The 14,316-nt window shown below is 37.5% G+C and overlaps 1 protein-coding gene across 1 annotated transcript; it reads left to right on the top strand.

Annotated features, from left to right (window-relative positions):
* The first annotated feature begins 2,402 nt into the window (after window positions 1-2,402).
* Window positions 2,403-4,158, top strand: LOC131691844 (acidic mammalian chitinase-like). Its single transcript, XM_058978519.1, has 4 exons — window positions 2,403-2,536; window positions 2,601-3,454; window positions 3,515-3,637; window positions 3,701-4,158. The coding sequence occupies exons 1-4, from the start codon at window positions 2,470-2,472 to the stop codon at window positions 4,103-4,105; spliced, it is 1,449 nt and encodes a 482-aa protein (XP_058834502.1). The 5' UTR covers window positions 2,403-2,469; the 3' UTR covers window positions 4,106-4,158.
* The last annotated feature ends 10,158 nt before the right edge of the window (window positions 4,159-14,316 follow it).

The following is a 14,316-nucleotide window of genomic DNA, read 5'->3' as shown; positions in this document are numbered from 1 at the left end:
TTTACCCACCATTTTATCTTGAACTTTAGCCCACATAAATCCCCATCAAATAGTGGTTTTCCCTTTAACACTCTCAGAGAGCCAAGTCTCGCCTCCCTCATAACATGTTTGTGAAATAAAGGTAGATGAAGCATGGCTTCCATGGCTGTAAAGGGTGTTGATTTCATAGCACCTGTGATAGAGAGGCAGGCTAGTCTCTGCACTTTAGTTGGTTTGGGTTGGGCGGTCTTTTGCTTAACTTTGGGCCACCACACAATGGAGGAATAAGTTGATCGTGCTCTGGCAATGATCGTGTAGGACCAGTAAGCCAACCTCGGTTTGAGACCACAAGTTTTCCCGATGAGTTTACTGCACGCCCACAGTGCTGTTGTTGCTTTATTAACGGCGTAAGTCAGGTGCGAGTTCCAATTCAGTTTTTCGTCTAGGATAACACCTAGGTGTTTAGCTTCTTCTTCGTGGTTGATTGTAATTCCACTGAGCGTTGGGGAAACCAACTTCAGTTTTTTCCTATTGCAAAACGGTACAATAACCTTTTTGCAGGGTTCACGTTGAGTCCCTCTTTGAAACACCATGTCACGAAGAAGTTTAGGACTAATTGATTCCGATCGCATAATACAGATTCATGTTTTCCCCTCATAATGTCATCTGCATATCCAACAATCTCGAAACCCATTTCGGTCACATCATTGAGAAGATCGTCCACCACTAGCGACCAGAGCAGGGGAGATAGCACGCCTCCCAGGGGGCAGCCTCTATTGGCTGTTATAGTTGCTTTCATGTCTCCCAACGTTGCTGTGATCTCTCGACTCCTGAGCATTGCAAGAATCCAGTCCCCTATCGATTTTCCACTCCTCTTTTTGCCAGGGCCTTGTGAATTGATATGTAGGACGTATTATCAAAAGCACCCTCGGCGTCAAGAGAAGCGCAAATTGCTATTTCCTTGAAATCGAGGGTTTTCTCAATAAGTGTCACTACGGTATGTAGGGCTGTTTCCGTAGATTGGCCGTTTTGATATGAAAACTGGTACTTGTTTAGAGGAACTTTCGATAAGTGCTCCGTTTGAATATAGTGGTCCATCAATTTAACAACACCATATATTATAAATAAATCTGGATGAGACTGATAGGACCGTAGGGTAATCTTTTGACACCTTTGGTAGATTCTCAGTTGTGCGCTTCTTTGATGTTTACATTGACTTTCTTTTTCAGCTCGATTTTCGAACTAAAATTTAGCTTGTTTTATGTTAACATTTATCCTCATTTATATAAAAAGCGGATCAGGATTTAAGCGCCCCTCTAAGATTGGTGCCCTTGGCGGTGGCCGACCCGACTAACCACACGTTACAGCTCTGTAGACGCTACACGGCTTATGTAGGCTGTTCAGAGAAAAAAGATAACGTTGAAGAACAGCTTCCATAGATGGCCGAACAGCAGCATGGGTTCTCAAGTAAGGAACGGTATAGGATATCGGGGATATAGGCTTCAACGATGTCATATGATGTTGTGGTGCAGGTTGTTCTTCGCAATGAAGTTTTCTGTAGGGGTTAATCTCCTGAATGTTATCAGTGCACAATATCACAATCCGATTTTATGTTTCTCAGTTAAGATTTCATAACAGCGTTACCCAAAAATGTACAAAACCTATTTCTTGAAAATTCTCCACGACATATAGAATGACAGAACGAACAAACTAGCGCTCATCGGAATATTTTATTATTCGATAATAGTGTAATTTCATTTTTTTACAAAAAATAGTTCTACGATTTTATTAAATTTTTTCCCAAACTGTAAATTGGCAGAACATTTTTTTATTGATTTTGATTCGATTGTTTTGCAATTACAACGTCCAAAGAGCGTTGCTAAAACAATATCCGAATTTTCATTGAAAATACACTCAGTCGTATGGTATAGAAAAAAGCATCTTTAGTTTAGATGATACATTTCAGATTGACCATGATTATATGATTTTTTACTAAGGGCAATATGAATGTCGTCACGATTTTAGTATTTTTTTCGTTGCCACAACATTGCGATTTTTTTTGCTTTCTAATACAGAGTTAAGCTTTTCCTAAACTAATACAAAACTTTAATTTTTCTTCGAACTACTCGAGAGCGGCATAGCCATTGTGATGTGTCAGGGTTATACAATACCTCTGTTGAGATCACACACCTAAACCTTGTACGTAGTCCAGACTTAAAGGACACGCATAGAGAATAGGAACAACAGAATACCTCATTGTTTTCCATTCGGTGTTGCAATTATCGCGATTATGCCGGCGCTTTCACAGGATCATTGTTTTTTTTCTTAAATCGTCAACAAACTTCTCGCTAGAAATGCAACCGTTGTTTGCAGGTGGCTCGGGATTGATCTGTTTCAAGAATTAGTATAAAATAACCGAAATTCGAATTGATATCACCAGTTGCAATCCATTATTTTCGGTAAACGGTCTCAAACTTAAGGCTGTCCAAAATGATTAAATTGGTTTTCACATTTACACTTTACATGGTACTGCTCAATAACGTTGTGCTCGGTGGAAGTAAGTTTAAAAAGCTACAATTTCAATACATATTTGACAATAACATATTTTTCAATGCGCGCAGAAAACGTTGTATGCTACCTGGGTACATGGGCCAACTACCGCCCTGGAGATGGAAAGTTCGCAGTGAGCAACATCGATCCAACATTGTGTACCCACTACATCTACTCATTTTTCGGAGTAAACAACGATGGAACGATAGCTATTTTAGATTCTTGGTTAGACCTACCAGATGGCTTGAATTTTATCGCACAGTTTAACAACCTCAAGCAAGCTAATCCTGCATTGAAAACGTTGGCAGCCATTGGTGGCTGGAACTTGGGATCGGCTAAATTTTCAACAGTTGCCAAAGACGCCACGCTGAGAAGCACCTTTGCTACACAGGCACGAATTTTCTGTCAAAAATATGGATTTGATGGAATTGATATTGACTGGGAATATCCGGCTCAACGGGATGGTGACCGATCTGTTGACAAAGCGAATTTCGTTCTCATGTTAAATGATCTGGAACAAGAATTCAGTAACTATGGGCTTCTGTTAACTGTGGCAGTGGCAGCAGCTGCTAATTCTGCCGCAATTTCGTATGATATTCCCGGAATATCCGCCGTTGTTGACTACATAAACTTAATGGAGTATGATTTTCATGGTTCTTACGACGGTATAACCGGTGAAAATGCTCCATTGTATGCTGGACCGGCAGATATAACTGCGACACAACAACAACTTAATGTTGACAGTAGTGTTAAATATTGGCTAAATCAAGGAGCTCCGGCATCAAAACTGAACCTAGGAATGCCATTGTATGGTAGAACATACACCCTGTCTGATGTCAATCAAAATGGTATTGGAGCACCAGTTTCTGGTGCCGGGACTGCCGGTCCATACACACAGGAAGCAGGATTTATGGGCTATAACGAGGTAACCTTTCGGGAAATATATGCGATCAAGGAATTCATCACTGCATTACTTTTATTACAGATCTGCGAGAACCAGCTTACTGGTGCATGGACGGATGTTTGGTACAATGTCCAAATGGTTCCTTATGCTTACAACGGAAACCAATGGGTTGGTTATGATAATGCTCGAAGCATTTTAGCGAAGGTGAGTCAGCCTACATTTCTTATAACTAGGATTTAATTGCTAAAGTACATAATGAATTTCCAGTGCAACTTGATAAAAACGTATGGTTTAGCTGGAGGTATGTTCTGGTCCATAGATACCGATGATTTTCTTGGAAAGTGTGGTACTAAATTCGAATTAACCACCGCTCTGAAAAATTGTCTAGCATCTTCTAACAATCCAACAACTACAACCGCTAAAACCACAACACTATCTTCCACCACTCAAGTTCCTGTAACATCGACAACCTCTACTGCCGCTGTAGTTACAACGACTACTTCCGGTACATTTGTCTGCCAAGCAACTGGCTATTTCAGAGACCCTGTTAACTGTAATAAGTACTACTATTGCTCTGGTACATACCGTTATGATTTCAATTGTCCTGGCGGCTTGTTTTTCAACACGCAATATAATTATTGTGATTATCCTTATAATGTTCCGTGCCCATAATGAAACATGGCAGAACAGAAAACAAGTTATCAATACGACGTTGATACATAGCAACAGAAAACAAAACTGTTTCAACACCTATTGTGACACTCTATATAAGTTCGTCCTTACTGATATGAGACCCATAATAAACCAAATCAACATCAACTAATTTCGAATTTAGGTATATTTATTTACTGTTATTCGTATTTTCCATCTGAGGTTTTATGGTGTTCAGTAGGGTAACAATCAATTATATGAAAAATATGGCAACCTACAACCCCTAGCTTCGTTCCAAATCATAAAAAATGACACCATCCAAATTTGGGCGAAAACGGTTAACCCTAACCCCTCCCCCAAAGAGCTTAAAGTTTGGGATTGTTGGCCAAAATGTTTGGGAAAATTCTCGCAGTTTTCAAAATCGCAGCTAAAGGTCGGTATAAATATCCGAACATAGATCTAGGAAGGAGTTAAGGTTTTGAAGATATGCCAAACAAGTTTGTCGATGACTGCAAGACAATATAACCAACCGTCAAAGAGATATTAACGTTTAAAGTTGGATACTGCTGCTTAACATTCGCAAAGGGTGTTAGGAAAAACTCATATATCTCTGAAACGATAAGAGGTAGAAGGTTATGATGTTCGACTATGTAGTAGAGGATTTTTTACCAGAAATCGGCGGCGTGGCGCGGCGGCGCACACCTCTAGGTTTAAGTAATGCTCGTTGATTACCTCTCGCAGAATAAGCCTACTCAATGTGCTGTGGACTGGCATTGCTTGCACGATTACAGTGCTGATATTTTGGTGATAGGTTAGAGCTACTAGGGTCATTCGAATGCCGATTAGTGAATTTTTCGTCATATCTGGTAACACTTATATCTTAGGAATTAGTCACCTTACGCGCAAGTATTTTGAATCAAAATCTGGCTCCATCGAAAAAAAAAATGTTTTAAAAAATCTGGCAGACGCTGTTTCGTATGCTTTTACTCAAATTTGATTTATTTGAGAAAGACAAAAAAACGTTCTCCAATTTTTAATATAGTGTACACGAAAGTACAACCTTTCAAATGCCATAAAAATTAAGAATTTTCGTTTAGATATCGACATTTGGAAAGGGCGTATTTCTCAGTGAAAATAATGTACAACTGTTGAATCAAACAAGGTACATTTTTTCTTCCTTCAGCAAAAGTCGCTCCTAGGCTAGCTCTAAACACAGAAGAGAACTTTTGTGAGAAAAATCACACTAAAAACTGTACGGAGAAAACTGATTTTTTAAGAGACACCCTAAGCAATGTTATGGAACCCATTATAAAATAAAAATAGTTTGAGATGCACAGTTAGCTTCTTCAACAAAGTTGCTCAGAATTGATTGTTCTAGAATATCTCAGAAGAAAGTATCATTCTATCTCAACTGGAATTTGAAATAATATCTACAGCTTTGAAATTTTAAGGACCACCCTAAAACCGTTTCAGCCAAAAGATGCAGTTTGTTACGCACAATAAATGATTTCTAAGACACCAAATCTTTCAATACAAAGGTGACTACGAGGCTTAAGTAGAGGAGACCGAAGAGGGTTAAACAATTTTTGTTTTTGTTAGATAAATCGACAAAAACTGTCATCAGATGATTGCTTACTTTTCAATTACTTATTACTAATATATTAATATATTAATATATTAATATATTAATATATTAATATATTAATATATTAATATATTTATATATTTATATATTAATATATTAATATATTAATATATTAATATATTAATATATTAATATATTAATATATTCATTTTTGTAACAGTGTTCTCTTTGTTTCAACTCTCCTCATACCGAGGTAAGTTGAAACAGTAATGAATGTGAGTTGAAATAAGTAACCAATTACTATAAATATTGTCAAAACGTTTTCTAAAGCATCAAATGTTACAATTGTGTCATTTTTATTCGTTCACACTAAGATAACTCCTTAAAATAACATGCATTCTTATCATTATTTTTCACAGTGTATATCTATGTAAAAACTGACACTTGTTTTGAAAATTAATGTTAGATTTTGGTTACAAATGCAGGAATTTCGGCACTTATCCCAACAGTAATAACAGTAAGTTACCTTACCTAACCAAATTAACTATAACTGTAAAATCAAGAAATTTGATACTCATTTTTCATATATTTAGATATGTATTATTTTCCAACCACTTCCCCTAGAACATTCTACATTTATTAAAATAATTGATATGACCAGTGACACTATTTATGTCTAAAAGTGGTACAGGTTTATGACAAAAGGTAATTTGGTATCCGTGTCGGTAGCTTTTAGTTCATTTTGGATTATGGTTTCTTCGCTCCAAGCCTCAGAAACTGATAGGAGTAAACAATTAGAACAAATGCATATTCCGTGGTTTTAAATGACCTAGATCTAATAAATTGAGAACGTTGATCACTGTTGTCAATTCAGTAAAGAAGAATCTTGATTATTATTATTTGTTCGGGAACGTTAATGTGATTATAACATTACCATAAGACTAGAAGTTCATCATCGAGGAGGGTTGAAACAAGGTATTTCAACTCTCCTAGGTCGAGAAGTAAAGCTTGATCCACAATTTACAATTTATACATCGCAAAGATAGAAAGAAACGCATACAATTCATAAATGTTAACGCTTAGACTACATAATAGTGATATTTTCACGATCGAACATCACTTAATATCCTATTTATACCAATTTGAAAGAAATAACGAAAACTTACTTTTGCTCATTTTTGTAGTGTGTTTACCGTAAATACTCAACCACTTATGTAACGTAGTTAGCGTGTATTGGAGGATTTGTGAGCACGATATAAATAAAACAAATACATTATGGTTTTATCCCTAACGGAACTGTTTCGTTAGTTATGGGCACTGTTTCAACTCTCCTCTGTTTCAAATCGCCTCGGTTTCCCCTACTATATTCCACTAGAACCTTGCCAGCCTAGGATAAATACCTAAGTAGGCTACAATCCAATCCGCACTATGCTTTTATTATATTTAGCCTCAGATGTATGGACGACTGCACCCGGCAAGGCAATAAACTTTATACGTCCTATAATACCTTACTGGGATCGTGTCTATAGTCAGCAAGTGGAAATCACTTAAATTAATAGTGATACAACACCCTGATGTGGCATACAATAAAAAGGGGTCTGCAACAATAGATCAAAATATTGGTCGCAGTGGAATATGTACCCAAGAAAGTAAAAAATATATATTCAGCATATCCTATTACCTTGCGAACAAGCAAAACGTGTATGCCAACTGCGCTGCCTGCCCAATCGGGGATACATCACCAGATATTTGAATTCAGCTTTGTGCGGATCTTCCGGCATGCGTAGATCGTCTCCTGCAAGAGCTGCAACATTGCTGCCGACTCTTGTCGATCGCCTTCGCAGTAGAGACTGAACCTGCTGGGTATTGGCATTTTGCTTTGTGCGTTTCATCGACCATGTTACTCGCTATCGTCGCAGAGATTTAGTGCATGTTGTTGCCGTCGGTGCTCGTTGGTCGACTCGAGGCGTGCCATGTGCTGCGAGCCCAAATCAATTGATATTGGTTGTATTAGCATGGGATTGATATTTTGATAGTAGGCAATGGATACTATGGTCATTTGAATGCAAGGTGGTGATTTTTTGTCGTATCTGGTACCCCACATAGCTTCCAAACTGACCAATACAAATCAATACTTTGGAATGGTAGTCCATATGAGCTGGAAATTAAACTTCAAATGCAGATTTTCAATTCAGATTTTAATAATTAATGGGCACTAAAAAGTGGTGATCCAAAAGGCTTTTGTTCGGTTAAAATATTAAAATCTATTAACAAAATCTGACATTGAAACATGTACGAGAACGCTTCTGTCGTTTGTTTGTTTATTTTTTATGAGATTTGACGTACTAATGTAAATCCAATTTAATAATAATTAATTATAACCTCTCAAAATGAAATGAATAAAAATTTGATTTCTGAAGAAAGTAGTGGGATGTCGGTTTTACCCATAATTCCCATAAGTTGTTGGGGAAATTCGATGGTTACGACAAAAAGTCTTCAGGAGGAAGATTTTTAGATATTGAAAATTGAAATTTTGAGCTAAAAAATACATAGCTTCTTTTTTCGATGCAATAAGCAGTTTATATATGTTTTTATACGAAAATCGAAGATGGCCATTTTTATTGAAATCATGAAACATGCCTAGTTCCAATTTTTTTCAATTTGTTTTATAAATTTGTTTCGCAGTGTAATTATAGAATCTAACAGTGCACGATATTGCCCCACCAATCCCTTGAGGAGAGGGTAAGGTTAATTCGGTAAAAAAGGGGTTTTATTTAAAAAATATATGACGATACAAAGAGTGTTATTATATTCATACAATTTCCTTATAATAATGCCACAATTGAACTATACTTTCTCAAACTTTCATGGCAAAATACTGAAAATTGAGCGAGTGACAATAAATCTGGAGGTGCCTCGCCAAAAAGTTGATTTACGGTGTACATCGTATCTCAAAATCTACTGGACTAATCGTTTTAAAATTTTGCACAGTTCTTCTTCATATCATTCCCCAGGTAATGATGGGAGCATTCATTTCTTTTTTCAATTTTTGAATTTTTCGTGGCTTGAAACCCAAAATTCAATTTTCGTTAAAAGAACTTGTAAAGCATATTATTAAAAAATAATAATAATTATGTAAAACGTTACCTGTAGTTACCTGGGCAATGATATGAAGAAGAACTTTGCGAAACTTCAAGGGGAATGATCAAGGACAGTGGCGGCGCTAGGCTTTTCCCGATCGGGACAAAAAGTTAAATTTGCCGCCATATTACATGGTACATAATTTTGACTAACCAAACTACTGTCAACATCCACGTATGTTGATGAAAATTGTTACAAATTAGTTATTTTTATCTATCTATTTATCTAGTTTTTTTCTTCAATGTATGTATTCTTTTTATGAACATTAATTTAAAAAAAAAACGAGATTTGCTTGAAACAATTGCACCTGATTTATTGGGTTTTTCATTAAACTTTTAATAAATAAATGAAAATGAAGGTCAAAAGCACGGACCATATTAAATTGGTTGGTCACCTTACTCATAACTATGGTATTTTTTATGCGACCTGTTGTTTTGGATGTTTTGAATTCAAGAACTCAACCTGTCTTGAATCTGTAAAAAAGCGACTGGGTCCCAGTATTTCGGATTTCGGGAGGTTTGTTCCAATACTGGGATCTTATTTGTGAATTTCAATGGATTACTTGCAATATGGGTGACGAAATTCATAGAATACACTCACAAGACTGCATCTCATTGTTATGGGAACTGATTAATTGACCCCGCTACACTCTTTTCGTAGCAGGTACCCGTAAGTCCATGAGTGCCCGTTCGGAGGTCAAATCGTCATATGATTACCAAAAAATGTAATCTTCCTTAGTGCGCGGGTCCAAATCACAGATACGCACGTCCACCATGTCGCTTTCCATATGCACGGGGATCTTGATTCTGGTGTTATTAAATTCGACCTCGTGTTGCATGTTGTTCTTTGCAATGAAGTTTTCGGCCTGTGTTAAGCTTCTAAACGTGATCAAAAGACAGTTTTTTACGTGATGTAGTTGAATGTACGTAACTTCAGCGAGATTAAGCACCATTTTCACTTTAACTAATTGGTCCACTTCCTGAACTGTGGGTCTAACACGAGTTTTATTAAAGTTGATCGAAATCGTGTTATCCCGTAGCACGGGCACTTTTGTTTTATTTGGCAAACTCATTTCACTCAGAAGCCGGAGGCAACGATACAATTTGTATGTGCACTATAGAACAATAGCTAGCTTGATTCACTGGTGTTTGTAGCCTGCTATAACGTAGCGATTTTTTTTGCTTCTGCTTTGTGCGATGTCAGAAGATAGACGAAATTGTCAAGTAGATGCTAAAAATGGAGGTTACAGAGAACTTATCTAAACCAGAAGTCGCCATCTTGGTTTCCAAAATGTCTCAAGACATCGATTTCTGTCATGCACTCGTCAATCAATCCCATTTCGAAAATACCCAACTTATATTAGTAACAATTAACTAAGAATACATAAGTATATAACTTCATGCTGTAATGTACGAACTCAAATTTTTCAAAAAGAGTTCGTTATTTCGAATTTAGTTCGTAAAAAAGTTACGTAAATCGAATATTACGTAAAAAAAAGAGTTCGTAAATGGAGGATTCAGTGTATAAATATATCGAACGCTTATGTGCATAAGAAAACAATTTAACATCCAATTTACTTTTAAGCACAACAGTAAGAAGCCGATTTTTTTTGGGTTCCTTATTTGTGAGACCTAAACTAAACTTTCACCTCTTACCTTTCTCATATAAAGAAAGGTTTAGCAATCACTCGAAACATCGACTTTTTAACCGAGGCCCGGTGGGCCGAGTGTCCTGTACCATTCGATTCAGTTCGTCGGAAAATGGCTGTGTGTGTATGTGCGTGTTTGTATGTGTGTATGTGACGGTGTCGAAATCGAGATGGTCGACGAGTTCGTGTATTTGGGCTCACTGGTAACCTCCGACAATGATACCGGCAGAGAAATTCAGAGACGGATCTTGGCGGGAAATCGTGCCTACTTTGGACTCCGGAGCAGAGTTAAAAATAATCGAAGCTCTTTTTTAACGGCTGAAAATGAACCTGATGCGACTCACGGTGAATAGAAAAAATATTCATTCAAATATCCATGTTATTCATTCAGTTGAATAGCGTACAATATATTCATTTCACTAATTATCTAGAAAAATGTTTTCAAATGCCGGTAAAGCATATGAAACAACAATCATCATCGCTTACATTGCGCCAGGGCCTACTTTGATGCATTTGATTCGTTAGTGTATGGTCGCTTCGTGCAATAATCGGAGACGAATGAAAATCTGCATGGACGTTTGACATTTTCAGCTGCGTCACTGAATATTGAAAGTGAATGCGTCTGAATATGATCAATTTTCATTCAATGAATTTGAATATTTTTAACTGCTCCGGAGGACGCTCAGGTCGAACAAAATTCGCCGCCGAATGAAGTTGATTATCTACAAGACGCTGATTAGACCGGTGGTCCTCTACGGCCACGAGACCTGGACTATGCTCGTGGAGGACCAACGCGCCCTTGGAGTTTTCGAACGAAAGGTGTTGCGTACCGTCTATGGTGGCGTGCAGATGGAAGACGGAACATGACGCAGGCGAATGAACCACGAGTTGCTGGAAGAACCATCCATCGCTCATATCGCAAAAATGGGACGTTTGCGGTGGGCTGGACACGTCGTAAGACCCGGTGAAGGTGGTTCTTGATGGCGATACTACAGGAACAAAAAGACGGGGCGCACAGCGAGCACGGTGGATCGACCAGATAGAGGACGACCTGCGGACCCTTCGAAGACTGCCAGACTGGCGACAAGCAGCAATGGAACGAGTGGAGTGGAGACGGCTTCTGCATACAGCAAGAGACAACAAGGCTCTAGCCTGAACGGTAAGGTAAGGTAAGATCTCCGGTTCCGGGTTGAAGAGTGTGGTCGCACAGTAAATTCTTATATAGACTGGTACCACCATGATGTTCAAATGTTGTAATACTTATTAAAATGAGTGCAACATTACTTGGATTTGCGGGTCTAGATCACTGATGATCAATCAAAGTAGCTTTGACCCAGTGTTTCCACAATTAAATCTGTACCGGGAGATGAATTTTTTTTTTTATCTGTGCTCTTCTATAGAAAAATCTGTACCGTATTCTGTACCCAAACAATAACAAGGTTGTTTTAAAAAAATAATTTTTCTTATAAATTTTTCATCCGGGGAAATAAAACCAGACATTCTGACTCGTTGTTTTATTTGAGCTGGAATTCTTGAATAAACCAGTTAGAATTCCGGATGAGTTTGACTGGGTAAATTCAATATCAGCTCCAGCTCAAATTGTCGCTGCCACTTTGTTTGCAACCAAAGGTCGCCAACAGAGTGGTGGCGAGAAGCTGAGATGGGGCTGGAAATATCAATAGAACGCGAGAAACTTACTTGCAGGAATTCAAATGGAACAGGTCAGAGTAAACGTATGCACTACGAGAAGATTCGCTCGGCTTTCACATAGACATTATCCCTTTGATTTGCTGGAAGCAGGTTTCACGCATATCGAATTCTAATGTCAGCTTCAGTCCAAGCTCAATCAGTACCAGCTCCACTTCATATTCTTGCCATCACTGCTCCCTAACTCAACGTTTACCAGCTGTTTACTGGGATGCATCGCAGGGTTAAATTATTTTACCTTGCTGTCATGTGAAAAAATCTGTACCAATCTGTACTTTTTAACAAAAATCTGTAATCTGTCCCGTACCGAATCTGTACCAAACATGCTTTAAAAATCTGTACCTTTCCAGATAAATTTGTACTTGTGGCATCACTTGACCACCTATGACGGTTCGTGATGCCCCCGTGGAACTCGCCAAGCTCCTAAGCTACACACCTAGAAAAAATAGTGTAAATTTACGTCTCCTGACCATGACATATACGAGCATCAAAAATGGCTTAGTTTTACGTTTCATTTTAATTTTACATGAGGTTTAATTTCGTAAATCATGTAAAATTACTCCACATACAGCGTTTGTTCTGAATGGTAGGAAGTGTAATTTTATGTCATTGCGCATGTAAAGTATATGTAGCATGTAAAATTAAACGGAACACGGTAATGTTTCGTCATTTCGTGAATTACTAGTTGTTGAATTGTGTCATGTTTGCAATTACGTCAACGATAAAATTCAGATTTTTTTGGTGTGTAACATCACACCTATTCCCCAGCGAATTTTTGACCGATTTTTACAAACTTGATTTCAAATGAAAGATACAGCAATCCCATTGACTTCTATTGAACTTGATTTGGTTCTGACTATTGGTTCCCGAGTTAAGTAGGTTAAGTAAGGTCACACTGGAATCTCCTATATAAACTGTTACAATCCTAATACCTCAGAAGATAAAAACTATTGAAATGGTCACCAAATTACTTCAATTCGCAGATCAAGATCATTGATTGCCAATCATACATTATTTGAATAAAAAAAAAATATAGCATAATTATTTGAATATATTGTCCACTTTCGGCAATTCTGGAAGTCCTGGATTCCGAGCATATTAAAGTCACATCGGTTCTTAGGTGACGATTTCACCGATTTACTCAAATCAAGTCTCAAATGGAACACATAATATGCAGTTGAGTATTGCACGCCCCCCTTGCTCTTTCAGCTCCCTCCTTCATCACATCCCCTCCCCCTGAACCAACATCGCATCCGCATTCCCTTCAACCACCCCGCATACCGAAATAAGATGAAGGATTTCTAGCGCATCCTGCACTCTCTCTCTCTCTCTCTCTCTGCTAACCCCCTCCCTTTCTCTACCAAAATCCATTCCTCCAGAATTTCAAAATATGATCACATGAAGATAACATTGAACTCATGCTGATTAAACTAATTAAATATTATACTTTTTTGTGTAAAGTGTGTCATCGTCGACTTTCTTGGAAGTCATGGGATGCGTACAAGGTAAAATAAAAATGTAATAGACATTTCCACAATTATATTCAACATAACCAGCTAAGGAATTATGGTACAATAGCACCTTTAGGTGGATTAAAACAGATTTTCTATAATTTGTTCACTTCAGTAAAGAGGCCAGTGCAGATTTTTTCTGTAAATAGTTATACAATTAAACGAAGATGCAGCCCAGATTAAAAAAAAATCTGTTTGCATTTGCTAAGATCGATACGTTTGAGGTTCAGGTTCAAATATATATTGTTTTGTTCCGTCACATCCATCGTTCTGATCGTGAACACTCTTAATCTTCTATTGGCGCAAAAGCAATATGAATTCAAACGTTTCACATGCGTTAAATGTTTATCGCGATTAATGAAACTTGATAATCACTAATAAATAATTAAAATATGTTGAGTAGCCCCCCAATACCTCTGATCCAGGAGATTTTGAGTTATCGTGTATACCGCATTATTCGAGGTGCCTCATAAAGATTGTTAAAAAGATATTGTTCAAATGTCGTATTATTGTATGGAAATTACCCGGTTAACACTTTCTGTATTGTGAACTATATTTCTTTACCGAAAATATCTCATTCGGGGGGATACTCAAGACCCCTTAAGAGGTCTGGCGAGCAAGTTTCTAATTCGAAAAAAAA

The sequence above is a fragment of the Topomyia yanbarensis genome, chromosome 3 (genome assembly GCF_030247195.1).
Source record: "Topomyia yanbarensis strain Yona2022 chromosome 3, ASM3024719v1, whole genome shotgun sequence".
NCBI classification, from domain to species: domain Eukaryota; kingdom Metazoa; phylum Arthropoda; class Insecta; order Diptera; family Culicidae; genus Topomyia; species Topomyia yanbarensis.
This window is presented reverse-complemented; position numbering and strand designations above follow the sequence as displayed.